Source organism: Labrus bergylta, chromosome 15 (assembly GCF_963930695.1).
Source record: "Labrus bergylta chromosome 15, fLabBer1.1, whole genome shotgun sequence".
Lineage (NCBI taxonomy): Eukaryota > Metazoa > Chordata > Actinopteri > Labriformes > Labridae > Labrus > Labrus bergylta.
The window spans coordinates 26,445,807-26,464,273 of NC_089209.1; the positions used below are offsets into that span (position 1 = coordinate 26,445,807).

At 41.6% G+C, this 18,467-nt stretch overlaps 1 protein-coding gene and 1 long non-coding RNA gene across 3 annotated transcripts in view; both read left to right on the forward strand.

Annotated features, from left to right (window-relative positions):
* Positions 1 to 18,467, forward strand: part of LOC114917296 (uncharacterized) — a 56,903-nt gene that overhangs the window by 17,960 nt on the left and 20,476 nt on the right. The window lies entirely within an intron of this gene.
* Positions 1 to 18,467, forward strand: part of LOC109997814 (adhesion G-protein coupled receptor F1) — a 39,349-nt gene that overhangs the window by 7,115 nt on the left and 13,767 nt on the right. The window contains exons 6-11 of one of the 2 annotated variants that reach the window (XM_065963393.1): positions 6,263 to 6,427; positions 6,517 to 6,652; positions 10,383 to 10,465; positions 10,589 to 10,641; positions 12,303 to 12,424; positions 12,571 to 12,792. In XM_065963393.1, coding sequence (XP_065819465.1) covers positions 6,263 to 6,427; positions 6,517 to 6,652; positions 10,383 to 10,465; positions 10,589 to 10,641; positions 12,303 to 12,424; positions 12,571 to 12,792 — 781 coding nt within the window. The remainder of the gene's footprint in view (positions 1 to 6,262; positions 6,428 to 6,516; positions 6,653 to 10,382; positions 10,466 to 10,588; positions 10,642 to 12,302; positions 12,425 to 12,570; positions 12,793 to 18,467) is intronic. The other variant, XM_065963394.1, reaches the window with a different exon arrangement.

Genomic DNA, 18,467 nt, shown 5'->3' on the forward strand with positions numbered 1-18,467 from the left:
ACAAGAGACTCATCTTAAAGTATCTGATCATTTCAGACTAAAAAGTAGCTGGATTGGCCAGACTTATCATTCTTCATTTCCCAGTAAATCCAGAGGAGTAGCCATTATGTTCCACAAATCTGTTCCCTTTAAAGTTATTGCGGACACAAATGGGAGATACATAATTGTTAGTGGCAAAATTCACAAAACACATATGCTTTTTGTTAATCTTTATGGTCCCAATTGGGATGATGACGGCTTTTTTAAAACACTGTTCTCCATTCTATCAGACATATCCTCACATTTTCTTATTGTTGGAGGAGATTTCAATTGTTGGCTTGATCCGAAAATGGATCGCTCCTCTACCCGAAATTGCACCTCCTCGAAGTCTGCTAAGTTTTATAAAGAACACTTTGCCATATCTGACCCCTGGCGTTTTTTTAACCCTTCTGGTAGAGAGTACTCATTTTTCTCTAATGTGCATCATACCTTTACTTTTATTGATTATTTTCTCGTTGATAATAGAATCCTGTCATCTGTAAAATCTGTTTCATATAATGCAATAGTCATATCCGACCATGCCACAGTCACTATGGACATAAAACTTGAAGGATTTGATAACAACCGCTCTCCATGGCGTTTCAACAACCGCTTACTTTCAAACAAGGACTTTGTGGATTTCATCTCAAAGCAAATAGACTTCTTTCTCAGTGTATTGTGGTTTCTAGAGGAAAATGAAAAAAGAAAAGTTTAGTGAACTGACGAAACGCATTTCAAAATTAGATGCGATATATGCCTTCTCCCCCTCTCCATCTCTTTTCAAAGAACGTCTTTCTCTGCAGACTGAGTTTGAGGTTCTAGCTACAGATCACACAACAGAAATGCTACTGAAGTCCAGATATACTTTTTACGAACAAGGGGACAAGGCCAGTCAGTTGTTAGCCCACCAACTGCGACAGACCTTGGCAACTCACCAAATTCCACAAATAGGTACAGCTTCAGGTGTGACTATTGATCCTAAGTCAATTAATGACGAATTTAGGGATTTTTACAAATTGCTATACACTTCAGAAAATACTGAGGAGATTTCTCACTTTGAAAGTTTCTTTAACTCACTTAATATACCCAATGTCCATCCTGATGATGCTATTGACTTGGAAAGCGATATTACCGTTGAAGAACTCGTTACAGCAGCCAGGTCTATGCAGTCTGGGAAGTGCCCAGGGTCGGACGGATACCCTGTTGAATTTTATAAGACGTTTCTCCATAAATTGGCCCCTATCTTGATTGATATGTTTAACGAATCATTTGAATCTCTTTCATTGCCCCAGACACTTACCCAAGCCTCAATCTCCCTTATATTGAAAAAGAATAAAGACCCCCTGTCCTGTGCTTCATACCGCCCCATCAGTCTTCTGAACGTGGACTCTAAATTACTATCCAAACTTTTAGCCTTACGCCTTGACTCAATACTTCCAACCATAATTTCCCCTGATCAAACGGGTTTCATTAAAGATAAGCATTCGTATTTTAATTTAAGACGTTTGTTCAATACAATTTATAACCCACCTACATCTACTGTTTCAGAAGCTTTTATATCTTTGGACACCGAGAAGGCTTTCGATCGTGTAGAGTGGGGCTACCTTTTTTACACACCAGACAGATTTGGTTTCAGTCTAAAGTTCATTTCCTGGGTTAAGCTTCTTTATTCTCTCCCAAAGCCTCAGTTAGAACGAACGACACGCGCTCTGAATATTTTCCTCTCCACAGGTCAACGAAACAGGGTTGTCCCCTGAGCCCCCTGCTATTTGCCGTAGTAATGGAGCCACTTGCGATTGCGCTTCGTTCTAACCCCCTCATCTCTGGGATATCCCGATGTGGCTTAGAACAGAGAGTCTCCCTTTACGCGGACAACCTTCTTCTATATATTTCCAATCTATCTATAGCCATCACTGCTGTACTTACCACACTCAAATCTTTTGGTTTTATATCAGGTTATAAGATAAATCTTGGTAAAAGTGAGTTATTTCCTCTGAATGCAACCGCACACAGTTTGCCCCTACACAGTTTTCCATTTAAAATATCTCATCACTGCTTCACTTATCTTGGCATTCAAATTACAAGTAATTTTAAAAATCTCTTTCAAGCCAATTTTGCCCCCTGTTTAGCACGTATGCAGAAAGATTTTGATCAATAGTCATTACTCCCACTGAATTTAGCTGCACGGATCAGTTGTGTTAAAATGAATACTCTTCCAAAGTTTTCCTATTTATTTCAATGTATACCGATTTTTATCACTCAAAAGTTTTTTAAGAAAATTTATATTTTAATTTTGGGAAACCCCACAGACTGCGTAAAGACTTTTTACAAAGACCTAAGTCTTCTGGAGGGATGGCCTTACCAAATTTTAGGTTCTATTACTGGGCTACAAACCTCAGAATTGTGCAGCACTGGATCAGATCTGATACGCTTCACCCCCACCCCTCTTGGTTGGCTATGGAGTCCCTCTCCTCGAAACCCATGTCACTGATATCTTTGGTACACTCCCCCACCAACAGCCCATTCTACCCCTGTGTTAAAAATATAATTGTCCAAACTACCGTAAGGATTTGGAACCAATTTAAGCGTAACTTTGGTCTGCATATTTTCTCAACCTATGCTCCCCTGGCTGCAAATCCCACGTTCCCTCCCTCCATATCTGATGGTGCTTTTGTGATTTGGTCCAATCTTGGCATTAAACGGTTTAGAGATTTATACATCGATAATGTATTTGCATCTTTTCAACAACTCCAGGAACTGTTTTCTATTCCTGAGTCACTTTTTCCGATACCTACAAGCTCGTAGTTTTGCTCGCAATACATATGCCCAATTTCCAAACCTGCCTGCCGATACAACCCTAGATACTCTCTTTATTCAAGTCCCAATCATGAGAAGAGGTATGATTTCACATATTTATAGTCAGATTCAAACCCTATCCTCAACCTCTTTGAATATTGTGAAGGCTCTCTGGGAGGAGGAACTGGGGGAGGGGATTTCGGACAAGCTCTGGGGGGATATTCTTAAGCGGGTGCATACCTCATCTATCTGTGCCAGGCATGGCTTTATCCAATGTAAAGTGGTTCACCACACTCACTGGACTAAGGTTAGAAGCTCTCCAAGATCAATGACACAGTTGACCCATCCTGTGAGAAATGTCACCAGACGCCTGCACACCATGTCCACATGTTCTGGTCCTGCACATCTTTGTATAATTATTGGACTGCAATTTTTAAAACTCTATCGGAGGTAACTGGGACATTTCTACAACTTAATGCTATGACTGCCTTATTTGACATCTCTCAGGTGCCCTTGCCTAAACCGCAATCAGATATAATTGCCTTTGTTACTTTATTGGCTCGACGCCTCATTCTAATGAGGTGGAAATCAACAACACCCCCTTCCCACACCCTCTGGGTAAAAGAGATTTTCAATAACTTAAAACTTGAAAGAATTCAATATACATTGAAAGGATCCTCTCGTAAATTCAGAGAAGTGTGGGGCCCCTTCCTTGTTTATGCAGAAAAGATTATTTTCCCACTTGTCCCTGAATAAGGTCCTGCACTGTCCTGCTGCTACCTCTTTGTCAATTAAGCTTTGTAATTATTGTATTGATGTATGTATTTATTGTTTCTTTTTTGTCTTCCCTCTTCTACTCTGCTTTAAGGACTGAGATTGTTATGCATACTCACAACCGTGATCCATAGTATGACCAGAATGACCACCCTGTTCAAATGGTGTTTGTTTTTGTTTGTTGATGTAAACCTTGCAACACTGTCACTCACGAGTACTGTGAACCTACTGCCTCTTTGTGTACAAAAATTTAATAAAAGGCGCACCTTTGCTGGTATATCAAGAATAAAAGATGCCTTAAACACCTACGTTTTCTGGAAGATCTAATCCGCTCATTTTCCGATCACTGGTGGATCAAGGCATTAACTGCTGCTCCCGCGAGAAACCATAGTAACACACAGTTCCTGTTTCCAGCGGAGAGAGGGATGTTTTTCCCAAAGCCTTTGTATTTATACCCTACGCCTTGATGAAGGGTGCTTCATTCAGCTGCTAGTGTGACAGTTGGCTATATACTTCCTGAATATAAATGTATTGATATTTATTTTGCAAATACAGGTGTCAAGACTCTGCTGTACTGGTGCACACCAAACTATTTTTCACATACCCATTGTCATAAGTCGGCTTATGGGTCATGGCAAAAGACAAGAAGAGTCAGAAGTTTACCAAAGAAAACAAATAGTTTATTATAAATAATCAATAATAAGAGTTCTGAGGCGTGTTTAATCTGTATCTTCAGTGGTGAACGTGTGGATGTGTGTGAAATTATGATGTGGTGTGAGGTGTAGAAGATTGCACTAACATTAGTAACTAAAGTAACAATAAGCATCGGTCAGGCTGAGAGAGAGTGAATGAGGGAAACCAGCAGATCTTTGTAGTAGGGCTGGACGATATGACCTCAAATAGATATCAAGATTAATTGAACATTTTAACTCGATTACGATTAATGGGTTTCAATTATTTTGTTCTTGTTTTTTGCCCTGATAGTTAACTGACATGGTCTCTACTGTATACTAAATTATTAAAGCTGGGATATGAAAGTGCGTATCGGATGAACTATTTTGTGGTTATTTATTGAATATTTGGAACTGAAATCAAAGCATCGCTTGAAATGAAAACGACACATTTTAGTTTTTAAGTATAAATGAACTTCTCTAAAACAGTAGAAAATAAATAACTTGCATTTCTTGCAAAACGTGTTTCTGCAGTGTTTACATTCGACTCATTTTTTAAATAATCCTCAAGGGCAAGATTCTGTCGGTGAGAGGTTCTGAGTAATTTTCAATTAATTTTCCAGTCCTACTTTGTAGGCCAGGGTGCACCAGGCCCAGGTGCAGTTTATCCTGCCAATGAGCCTCCAGCCAGGACACACCTCCTGCAGCAATCACACATACTGTACAGACAAACAGCAGCAAGCCAAAGACTCTTAGTGTTCTGGTGAAAGGGTCGTTACACTATAATTCAAACTATAATTCACATTTGCAGTGAAATACTTACAGTCTAGAAGCATGCTTTTATACAGGACTGCAGTGCACCAAAAGTAACGAGAGTACAGTGAAGAAAACATTTAGATGAATTTAGATTTAAACCAGACAGATACAATAAAACTGTCTTTACATCTCTCCTGTGTTATATAAAGAGGATGAACAGAGCTCAAATGGTCCTGTTCAAAACTCACCTAAACTCTGCGACTTGCACTGTGCCAAGACATTACTTCTTCGAATTGCAAAAACTGAGTATGTTCCACTCATATGCACTTGCAGTAGGATTGTGTAGATGTGGCTGTGGTTCAGTGATAGAGTTGGTCGTCTCTTCAACCTTCTGTCCCCAGGTAAAAGCGACCACGGTGTCCTTGGGCAAGACACTTAACCCCGAAGTCACTCCTGCTGCTTACACGGCGGCATATGAATGTGTACGACTTATTTAATACTGATGGACTCTTTACGCAGCAGCCTCTACCATCAGTGTGTGAATGTGTAGGTGTGACCTGCGAGGTAAAAGAGCTTTGAGTAGTCAGAAGACTAGAAAAGAAATATACAAGCTCAAGTCTATTTACCATTAAAGGGGCACTCACAGGCCCAGTTGCTCCGTACTGTGCTGAAGCCCGATTGTTCCCCCTCCCCATTCCTCCGCTGACCTGCACTCACACTGCTCCAGGACAAACCGGGCCTGAGCACGTTGACCTCTTGTACATAACATCGTAATACAACACTTGCATGGCTTTAGGTGATACTGAAGCGTGCTCAGTTCATAAGACAGATGGACTCAAAAAATAAAAAAGGGATGAGAGGTTGAGACCGCATCCGCACATTGGAGAACAACATAGAGAACAAGACAGCTACTTTACTGACTTTGTGGCTTATTTTGAGTCATGTTAGTCAGATACAGACAGAACACTCTGGGATTTCTTCATTAACGAAGGCTGTCTATGTTTCCTGCCCGTGGTTGTGCAACTGTACTTAGCCAAAGCACACCGCCTCTAACCGTGCCAAGGCCAAGAACATGTACGGATTGCCTAGTGTGAGGGCGCCCTTAGTCAATTTTTATGGCTTTCCTCCTAACAGAAAAACATTTAGAGCCGTCTTTAATAATAACAACAACTTTGACATTATCACTTCAATGTTCATCCTTGATATACTTTTGGCATTAATGATATTTTTTCTTTCAAATTTCACAGTTCTTGGATGCCAATTCACTGCCAGGTTTCTTGGACACACTCAGCGATGTCACCGTCAACTTCACTGAGGAAGTGGTTAAATCTCCCACAAACATAAATGCCATTGTTGATATACTCAGCAATGTTGCAAATACATCCCTACCTATTAATAGTGACTTAGCAGAGGTATGTGAACAAGAAGGGTGAGGTTTACTTTATGTAACAGTATGCTTTACATTTTACATGGTCTAATGTCTCCTTTCCTATCAATGCAGGATATCCTTCTCACTGCATGTGTCCTCACCACATATGGTGCATGGAAAACCTGGGAGTCCCTGAACAATGACACAAGAAATGCCTCACAGATGAGAAGAATCTACACATTCTTGCAGTCACTGGAGACTATAACAGGTCTCATTAATGATGTCTCTTTAGCAATTGACACACCTTCTATTCTCTTTAACAAAACTACATTCACTGACTCTTTCAATGCCAGCTTTAGTTCTTCAGTGACGATAGTTATATCAGAACCTGGTGAAGGAGAGAAGAATATCACTGTGATGACATTTATTTCAATGGATAACGTTCTTCCCGCGAGAGACAAATCAAATTCCTCCAGATTTGACATCAATGGGAGAACAATCGTTCTTGTTCAGACCAGCATTGGAAACAGCCCCATTAATATTTCCTTTACATTTAACCTCACTAACACTTCACTGGTGAACCCACAGTGTGTATTCTGGAAAACATGTGATGTGGATTCCCTTGTTGTTGATATGCTTCAATTAGTCAGTCTATTGCCAAGACTTCCTCCTATATAATTGCAATGCGATACATAGAAGAAATACTATAAGCCTATATGTGAAAACAAACTAAACATATATCAAAAATGTTGACTATAAAGAAATGTATACACATATAGATAAATGCAGGTGTTTGTTGAAAGAGTTTGTGGATACAACCGCACTGGCCTTGATCAAGCTGGATTCAGGATCCCTACGCGCTGTTATCTGCAAGCTTCCAGTGTTTGTGAAGTAATGCCAGGTATCTGCTCATCTGCCTTTTGGACTGATCCAGTTCAGACACAATCCATCTCCTCCAGTTCTCAGACAACATAGTAAAAACAGAGAAGACAAAAAAGAAACAAAATAAAAGTTGAGTGTCTTAGGGTCACTCTGAATTCATATACACAATGCAATAACAATTCAGTGAAATATGCACACATTATCTGTAATCTTTATCTATTTTTTTTTAATCTATTGCAAAGGCTGTCTCCCTACTGGGGGTGTGTTTTCCTTCCCTCTGTGTCCCACAGAGAGAAGAGAGAGGAGGAAGGGCTCTCTCTCCACTCCTCATCAAAAGGAGTAATCTAATTGGCTCTCTAATTGAGGCAACACCTCTTGGACCACCTCCTAAATTTCTCAAGAGCTTCCAGTCTAGCCTGGCTGTCAAAGAGTTAACATCGTCTCCAAACCCAGTGCAGTTAATGCACAGAGTCTACGCACACACAGAAATCAGCACAGTATTCTCCCAATCAACAGCCAAATACAAAATGTATCTTCTGATAGTCAAAACTTCTCCACCTATTTTAGATAAGACTATACGTTCTTTTGAACAGACAAAATTCACAGCATAATGTGGTCACACACATACATTCAAACAGACAGAAAGAGAAGTTCACACTCCAATCAGCCGGCAGTTCTAAACTTTATCAGGAATTTTTCTGTTCTTTTCTCGAATCTTGCTATCTGAATGGGTACAGACTATCCTCGCTGGTCTCTCCACTTCTGTTAAAAACAGATACTATATACACTTATGTTATGTATAAACGTCCTTTATTAGGCTCATGTGTGTTTATCAGATTAAACAAACATCCTCTGAGGGGCTCATATTTTTATCAAATCGAATATATAAACGTCCCCTGAAACAAAGGGCTCATAGGTTGTTGTTGGTTTTTTTTGTTGTTGTTTTTTTAACACTGATGAAGCAAAAATGTCCCCTCTTATGAGTTACTAAATCGCCTTTTAACCAATCACCTGCTATATATGCCTATTTAATAATACATCTATTCTATTTATCAATCACACATATACAAGAACATTTCCGGATCAAATACACATCTTCACACCACACAGACCTCTCAAACACATCCAAATCACAACACAAGAGACAAGACACAGACAGAGACCGTCCAGCAGCCACACACACACACAAACACTTCAGGCTGTATAGGACAAGCGCACACACATTCCAAGAACAGCCGCGCCTCAGCGAGCGCACACACATTTCAGTTCAAATTTTGAAGTCGACTCATTTATAATTTTCCTCTATCAATTTTTTTTTACTTTGGCCAAACTTTTAACAAATTGTCTTTTAACAAATTACTTCACACTGCATGCTTCAATGCACACTTTTTCCTTTACTCAGCACTTATTTTTCCACTTTTCTCAAAACTCTTATCTTTATTCCTTATCTTTTCATCTTTTTACTTCTCATCTTTACACTTCTCATCTTTATTTCTTCTCTTTTATTTACCTACATTATACGTAGGGATCCCCTTTGCTTTATTTTTACTCAATTTGACTACTTCTTAAAGCCAACTTTCACTTCAGTGTCTAATTTACACATGACTTACTGTTAAGAGGATACGGGCCCTGTCCTTGTTAAACTTGCATAGTTTTTTAGCTAACTGGTCTCGTTACTAGTTGTGCTTATGCTATCATTACCTTTCAACTTTATTCACCTCTTCTTTATTCCCCTTTAATTACATACTTTTTAACTCAATAAACCCCAATTTAGACGGAGAATTACTCCAACATCAACATATCATTGCACTTCAGTTCTTTGACAGTGGAGCCAAATTTCAGACAGAATCAGCTCCCCAATGTGTGAAAAACAACACTCACGCTCTGAGGTGATGGAGGGATGGTCACACTGAAGCTCTCGTCCACTGCAGAAGGCCCCAACTGATCCTGTTCGTGACGTCAAAATTGATGTGGATTCCCTTGTTGTTGATATGTTTGATGATGAAAAAATTCGCCGTTGACACTGACTTGCTTACATAATGATCATTTTATTGACAAACAAGTTACAGCATCGCCAGGCTCGCCATGGTTCGACCTGGGAGAGACACAGCCAAAAGTGATCTCCCCCCTTGCACACAGAAACAATCGCCTATATGCATCTAAACATCTGCTTTTCGTCATGGGTCATAAAAACATCAAGTAACACATCCATATATGGCAATACTCCTACACAACACCTCAATGTAAACATTCCACTTGAGGAGTCTCCTAAATCTCCTTCAGATACAAACTATCTCCAGATGTGCACGTTGTAAACTTAAAGGAGCAGTATATTATCTCTGTCCTAGTTACGTCAGACACTTCACATGATAGATGTCGCACCAGCACAAAACAAAAACAAACTTCTGTTTGGCTGAATCATACTGAATACCTCGGCTCTCCTATAGGGACACACCTCCAAACCTTCTCCCCTCATGATTGCACAAAAGGAGTTATCAAACTGGAACACACATTAATTAAGCACTAAGCACTGAGCACTAAGAACTAAGTGCAAGCGGACAACCAAAATGTCTATGTCTCGAGCTGCATTGTTGTGTTAGCAGGCTAATGTTAGCGCTCTTTTGTTAGCTCGTAGCTTCATATTGCATGGAAATTTACACAGAATTAATTTTATTCTTTGTGCTGTTTTTATTTCTCTCTTTATCGTCTTTTTCCCATCTGTCAGGATGTCGTTGATGTCTTGTGTAAAGCTCTTTGAATTGGCATGTTTCTGAAAAGTGCTACAGAAATGCATTTGCCTTGCCTTTCCTCCGCTGTGTTTGAAAATGTTTAGGAAATTCACGATATGAATACTGATCAGGCTAATGTTAGCGCTCTTTTGTTAGCTCGTAGCTTCATATTGCATGTAAATTTACACGGAATGACCTTGTTCTAAAAACTCTAAGTACTAAGTATGTGTATCACCTCTTGTGCTCTCAACACCCCCAACCACTGATTCTGCATTCATAGATATCTATTTAAGGAAAGGAATAAAAGGCAAATCAAACAGAAAAGTAATTAAGTTTAATGTTTCACATGAAATTACCCCCGTGTGATAACTACTGTTTCTGTCGTAGAACTTTCCTTTGTCCTGGATATAGACTTTGACAAATCCTTCAATGAAGAATCAAATGATGTTTTCGTCAATGCAAGCAGAGCTGTAAGTCTTTGTGTTTCTTCTTTCTCAGTCATATTGTTTTGTTCTAAAGTTGAATCATTGATTTCAAACAAGAATAATATTAAAACCAATAACAGACAAGCTTTTGTCACATTCTTTTAACAGATTCAAAAGCAATGTCGGACTCCACAATCATCTTGTCAGTTAAGTGGATTCAGGTAAGCTTGTACCCTCTTTTAAAGAGGTCATATTATGCCCTTTTTGGGGTTTGTATATTTAATCTATGTACCTACTAAAGTATGTTCACAATAGCTAAAGTTCGAAGAAAGTGTCTGTTTTCATATACTGCCGCTCCATGCACCTGCCCGCTTCTGACTCTCTCTCTAAGGCTCTGAAGTGCCCACGTTCAGAGTCTCCACGTGTGTTAAGTCTGATCTGATTGGTCGGCCTGTTGGCTCTGCCGTAATTGGTCAGTCGCTCAGCACGGTTCTCAGAAATGTCACGCCCCTTTTACCATATTGGGAATGCAGCCACTTTGGCTCCGAGTGGAGCAAAAACATTAGCACTTTAGCACTACTACAGAAGTTAATGGGCGTGCAACATGAGCTGCTGGGCTTGCCACAACGAGCCAATGGGCTTAGATCAGTGATATCACACTGACAAGACGTCACACTGGCAAATTGTTTCAGAGGGGGGCTAGAACCGAGCGTTACATGCAGCTAATGCTGCAGCTAACAGGAGGAGTGGGAGAAGCCGCATTTCCGCAGACTTTGAATTTTTGCACATAGATGTGCCTAAAAATGCACAGGACACATGGAAAACACACTAAAGAGCATATAAAACCAGAAAAAGCATAATATGGCCCCTTTAAAGGCAGAAGGTGCAACATTTGACACATAATACAGCAGAAGTCAAGTATATCCTGTGTACATGTTTCTCTGAGTCTTGACTGTCCATAGTGAGTGAGAAGCTTGAGTTCTGCTGGCGTTTGCCTCACTGAAGAAGATCTCAACAGAGCTACTGCCTGTACCAACCGTTTGTGTTTGCTCTTTTTATTATGGCTTTGTATGTCGGCATTTCACATGGGCGACTGAAAGTAAATGGTAAATGGACTTGAGCTTATATAGCACTTTTCTATTCTTCAGACTTCTCAAAGGGCTTTTACACCGCATGTCACACCTACCCATTCACACACTGATGGCAGTGGTTGCCATGAAGACCATCAGGCTGTAGCCTGGAGCTCTTTGGAAAACGCTGGCTTCCTTTTGGACTTGACAGCTAGCCTACCTGTCATTACACAGCAGGTCTTGTTAGCATGATAAGCTAGGCTCGCTTAGAAACAGCTGCAACCTCGAGATTGATTGACACGTGAAGACAAAGCATTGTTGAACTTTGACATGTATTAGTGATGTTTTTATATTGGTTAAAACAGCAACAGCCTCGGCATCGACATTGGTTGACATATAAAGAGACGAATCAGTGTTGCAGACATAGTGTAGTGTTTTAGTTGGTTAAAACCGGAACAGGGACTGTCCAAAACAGGGACATATTAGTGTTTTATAGATGTATGTGGGAACTGGGGACACAAAGCAAAAAAATTGCGATGGTCCCAGTCAAATCGGGACATATGGTCACCCTAGCAGCAGAGGATGCAGGCCGCTAGCCAAAAAGACACTTTCTGCCTTTTCTCAGCCAAGAAGGCACCAACTTCAAAATGTATTTCACATTTCTACTACATATATGACCCAATGTCAATACAGATTCATGTTTCAACGGGTGAAGTATCCCTTTAATGTGGAAGAGCGTAATCATGGTTTCAGGAGCAGATGGTGTCCAAGTCGAATGTCAAATGGTCATAAATGTATTTTCTGTGTTGCAGGCCGGGAAGCACCATCGGAGATTATACCATAAGAGGAGCTTCATTATCAGACACAGAGCTTCAAGCTATACAAACAGGGATCTTTCTAGACCTGTCGGAAACCTACCCTATAATATTTGACAGTATGACAGGTTTAATTTTTCTCTAATAAATGAAGGAAACTATATTTTTCTGTAATTTTTGCAATGGTTCCATACACATTTTTATCTTATCTGATCATTTTGTACACTTGTTTGCACATTTGAACCCTTTGTTCTTTTTTTCCTAGGTCAGTCATCCTTAAAGTTGGAACCGACTACAGTTATCTCACAGCAAAAGGCAACTGTGACATGTGGTCCTCCTCCAGCTGATCTCAATTTAGGAACCAACTGGACTGCAGAGTGGAGGTTCAACAACAGACCAATAACCAGAGATGAAAACCTCTATGAATTTTCAAAAGTGAATGAAGAAGCAGTGTTAACTCTGAAAAGATTCTTTGGTACAGACATTGGTAAGAAATCATTCAAGTAATATGCGTTTCATCCGTAGATTTTGTTTCTGTCTCCAAAGCTGCTTTATCGTATCCCATATCTAGATAATTTCAGGAGGACTAAAAATAAAACCCATAGTTTTTGCATCAGTCTTTTTTACCATCACCATTAAACCTCTCGTCTTTCCCTCTACTTTCTCAGCTCATATGGTCATGGCAGATGGCTGTTCACTAATGAGTCTTGTTTTGCTCGTGATTTCTGCCTCTTTCTGGAAGTTTTTTTCAGTTTTTTCCGTTCGCTAATGGTGGAGAAATGCTGGGTTTCGCTGAGTGTCCGCTTGAGGTCACATAAAAACCCATTCAAAAAAGCCTGTTGGGTTTCGCCGAGTGTTCGCTTGAGGTCACATACAAACCCATTCAAAAAAGCCTGTAACCCTTACCCTCTGGTGTCCAAACCTGCTCGCAAAACCCACCCTAGCCCATGGCTCACAGAAGTCATAAGAGAGCAAAGAGCAGGGCTGAGGTCAGCAGAGAGAAAATCCAAACAGTCCGCTGACCTCAATGACTATAAGCAAAGACTTGTCTCATTCTCCTCCAGCCTGAAAACGCCCAAGAAAACATATTATCAGAACAAGATATGCAATGCCACAGATACAAGAAAAATGTTTCCTGCTTTTAACGCACTGCTTCAACCACCTCCTCCTCCACCCTCCGATCTGTTCACACCAGACATTTTTGCCTCGTATTTTACTGAAAAGGTTGCAACCATTAGTAACCAGTTTTCTGAGCCTGACCAACTCAGCCCAAAGGCACCAACCAAAAGTGCCTCACTTGACTCATTCTCCTCTCTGACTGAGGATGAAGTCTCTAAGCTTGTGCTAGACTCTTGGCCCACCACCTGTCCTCTGGACCCAATACCATCAAGCCTCCTGCAGACCATTTCCTCTCCGCTTATTGCTGCACTTAAGCATATCATCAACTCCTCTCTGTCAACGGGTGTGTTCCCCACCGCATTCAAGCAAGCTCGGATCACCCCTCTGCTCAAAAATCCCACACTAAACCCAGCCCAGGTAGAAAACTACAGACCGGTTTCTCTTCTGCCCTTTCTGTCAAAAACATTTGAGCGCACAGTCTTTAAGCAAGTCTCTGAGTTCCTGTCCAGAAACAATCTGTTTGACCCAAATCAGTCAGGCTTTAAGCGGGGCGACTCTACTGAAACTGCACTACTGTCAGTAACAGAATCGCTACGTGCTGCCAGAGCTGCGGGTCACTCCTCAGTTCTATTACTGCTAGACCTGTCTGCTGCCTTTGACACAGTCAACCATCAACTCTTCCTATCCACACTCTCTGAACTTGGCATTTCAGGATCTGCCCTCTGCTGGTTCGTGTCCTACCTCTCTGGGCAATCCTTAGTTTAGAGTGTCGTGGAAGGGAGAAGTGTCCAAAGCGCACAGCTTATCTACAGGGGTACCTCAAGGGTCAGTGCTTGGTCCCCTTCTCTTCTCCATATACACAAGCTCACTTGGTTCAATAATCCGCTGTCATGGCTTCTCATACCACTGCTATGCTGACGATACCCAGCTCTTCCTGTCATTCCCGGCAGATGATGTTACAGTCTCTACAAGAATCTCATCATGCCTTGCCGATATCTCTAAATGGATGAATGAACGGCACCTTCAACTCAATCTTTCAAAGACTGAGCTCCTTGTCATCCCAGCCAGTCCCTCTATGCAACCACAGATCAATATCCAGCTTGGAACAACCAAACTCATGCCCACAAAGTCTGCCCGGAACCTGGGTGTCATGATTGATGACCAGCTAACTTTTAAGGTTCAAGTAGCCTCGATTGCTTGGTCATGTCGATTTGCCCTGTACAACATCAGGAAGATCAGACCTTACCTGTCAGAACACGCTACACAGCTCCTGGTACAGGCTCTTGTGATATCACGCATCGATTATTGAAACTCTCTACTGGCAGGTCTTCTCATCTCCTTACACTGGCTCCCAGTTACTGCTCGCATCAAATTTAAAAGTCTGCTGCTCGCTTACAAAACAGCGACAAAAACGGCTCCTCCTTACTTTAACTCTCTCATCCAGGTCTACACTCCCTCCCGCCCACTATGCTCTGCCAATGAAAGGCGTCTGATACAACCTTCACAACAGGGTCTTAAGTCTCTGACTAGACTCTTCTCCTCAGTTGCCTCCCGGTGGTGGAATGAACTTCCAAACTCCATTCGATCTGCAGAGTCCCTCTGCACCTTTAAGAAAAAGCTAAAGACCCAGCTCTTTCATGAATACCTACTAACTTAATGATGATGGTCTCCAAATTATTGATGATGATGATGGTTGTCACGATTGCTTTTGTTTGATAACGATGACTTATGAGATGGTTTCTATACTGATTAGAGCTCTCAAGAACTGCCGTCAATGTTGTGCTTTGCCTCTGTGCAATGCCTGTCAGCACCTATGTGTTCAATTGGACTCAAAGCTGATCGTTTGCTCTTACTGACATTGTTCCCTTTTTCTAGATCCTTGCTTGTGTTGTACTTACTCTCTGATGTACGTCGCTTTGGATAAAAGCATCTGCTAAGTGAATTGTAGAATTGTAGGAATAGAAGTTTCATAAAACAAGGGAGAGCTAGAAGTCCAGCACTTAAAATGTAGTGATGTGAAAAGCAGTTCTTTTCAGTGTACTGAATCAGTAGAATCAGTTCAGTAAAGTGATTCGTTCAAAAGATTCATTCACCGAATTGTTCAGTACTTCTCAGTAGCTCTGCCTGTGAATCAGAATTTAATAAGCTGAAACACGGCCGAACGTTTAGTTCTGCTCGCAATCGTACTGAGAACAGCCGGTGGTGAATAATAAGCCAATGAGCTGAGAATTTAGTTGGATAATGCTACAGTTTGCAAACTGAAAGCTGCTAAAACAATCACATTTATTTTCCCCGACCGTTCTGTTCAGTACGTTCAGTACATAAATCACTCACTGACTGTCTGACTGAGAGGAAGAGAGTGACTCGGAGGCAGAGCTCTCGTTCAGTTCGTTCACTGAACGAACTGAACGAGAGCTCCGCTCTTCCTCTCAGTTCGTTCAGTGATTCACGTCGCAGCTCTCGTTCAGTTCGTTCAATGAATGAACTGAACGAGAGCTCCGCTCTTCCTCTACTGAACGAGAGCTCCGCTCTTCCTCTCAGTTCGTTCAGTGATTCATGTCGGAGCTCTCGTTCAGTTCGTTCAGTGAACATGAACGAGCAAGACTGCGAGTCACCAGCCTCAGTCACACACACACTGTACTGACTGAAACACGATCATTAGTAGATGTTAAAACAGTCAGCTGAGTGAAATTAAGTTGGATATAAAAGCCGTTTGCAAACTGACAGCAGCTATAAAAAGCACATACATTTTCGCGACACCTAAATGTTAAATAATATATTTTCTACTTCCTCAATTTTGGAGACATGAGAGGGAGAAGTAGGGGCGGGCTTTAGTGACACAGAGCTCCCGACCGACTCCGTCCTGTTGGTTCAGTCAGTACGTATCACTGACATGAAAGGGAGAGGGAGGGCGGGCTTTGAGCGACTCTTAAGGTCTAGAGAGAGAGACACGAGACGGGAGAGAGGAGAGCGCAACTAAAGTTGAGAAATGAACGACTCTTTTCAGTAAGTGATTCAGTTCAGTTCGTTCACCCAGATGATTCGTTCGTTTTGAACGAATCGTTCATGACCGACACATCACTATTAAAAAGTATTAGCCTAAAAGTCACTGAGTTCCAACAAAATTAAAACAGTGAGCAAATTGAGCCGATCATCTGCGACTGCCCACGCCTTCTGCTTCCCTTGTAGGGTCTCCTCTCGTCGCTTGACACATACACGGGCTGAAGGCTGGGCACTGCCGAAACAAGAAAATACCACCAGTATTGTGCCTACCCACACCAAATCACACAACCACCGACCGTAATTCTAAAACCAGAGTGTTAATACTGTCCCAGAGGTATACTCACACCGCTGGCAGAGCTCCTGACTGGCTCTCTTGTCTCGTCTCTCGGCATCTCTTGCAGCAGGTCCTTCTCCGTCCTCCTGCGCCGTTGCTCCGCTCTCATGTTGTGTTCTTAAGTTTCCGGGGACCGCTCTCTCGTTCACCTAATCTGCCTCTCGTCTGTCTCTCTCTCCTCTGATTTCTTCCTGTTTTTTCTTCCGTGTTTCTTGTGTATGACCCTCCCCTTTGCCGCCGATTGGACAAAGCAGCTATGTTGTTGCTCTCATTGAGCATGAAATAAAACAAAGCTACACAGATGCAGGTAATCTGTCATCAGTCTCCCAAAGGCAGAAAGTTAACTCAATATAAAAACAAGTGTTAACCTTCCTGCTCCGCGTTCCAACCGTGGTCAGTTCGCACAGGGGAGACTTATTTATCTGCTCCACTTCTGCCGAAGTCGTGGTTCTCAACTTCGGAGCTAACCCCCGTCACTTCACTGGGGTGCAGCAAGGTGTAAACAGACAACGGAGAGTCCGGCTTGTTATTTTGGGCTTCCGGACCGTTTATTATGCTCGCAGAGCTTGAACTGTACATACACTTAAATCAGAGGTCTCAAACTGCTGGCCCGCGGGGCATTTACGGCCCCCCTCCCCCCAATTCCCGGCCCGCGCCGCACGTTAAAAACATAATGTAGTCAGGCCCACAAATTTTTTTTTTAATTAAATGAATTTATTTTATTTTTTTGTTTCTTCATGCTAATTAAAAATACAATTTCTTATGAAATTCAAAAAAAAAAAAAGTAATTCAATAAAAAATATTTTGACAAGGTTGTAAGTCAAAGGCCAAAGGTGACCGCACATGCCCAGAGAGGTTCACGGAGTGAGAGCAGTTGGCGCAAAAGTGTTGTGTTGTTGTTTGGCTGCTTACGACCAAGATGTCGCTTTCTAAGTCAAAAAGGAAAGTTGACAATGAACACAGACAGTTTCAAGAACGATAGACATTACAGTATTTTTTTGTGGAGTTTAGTGGACATGCAACCTGCCTGATATGTCAGGAAAGAATTGCCGTTTTAAAGGAGTACAATCTCAAGCATCATTACTGCACTAAACACGGAGAGCAGTATGAAAAGTACCAGGGAGAGGAGAGGAAACAACGTGCCACGCAGCTACAGAGAGGACTTCTTTCTCAGCAAAGTCTTTTCCACAAATCCAAGAAGGAGGCCGATGCTGCTGTTGAAGCAAGTTACGTGTTGAGTGAATTAATTGCCAGAACGGGGAAACCATTCAGGGAAGGACAGTTTCTGAAGGAGTGCATGTTGCAAGTTGCTGACATTCTGTGTCCAGAAAAGAAGAGTTTGTTCAACAATATTTCTCTATCGGCAAACACTGTGGCAGAGCGGATTAGCAGTTTATCAAGTGACATTTATGACCAATTATGTGACAGAGTAAAACGTTTCACTGCATACTCTGTGGCGCTTGATGAAAGCACGGATAAAACAGACACTGCCCAGCTGTTCATATTCATCAGGGGTATTAATGACCAATTCGAAGTGACTGAAGAGTTGATGAGTTTGTGCGCAATGCACGGCCGCTCTACAGCCAAGGACATTTTTCAGCAGCTCTCTGACGCGATTGAGCGCGCGGGTTTGCCATGGAATAGACTGGTTGGCATCACCACTGACGGAGCCCCGTCCATGACAGGCAAAAAAAACGGACTAGTAG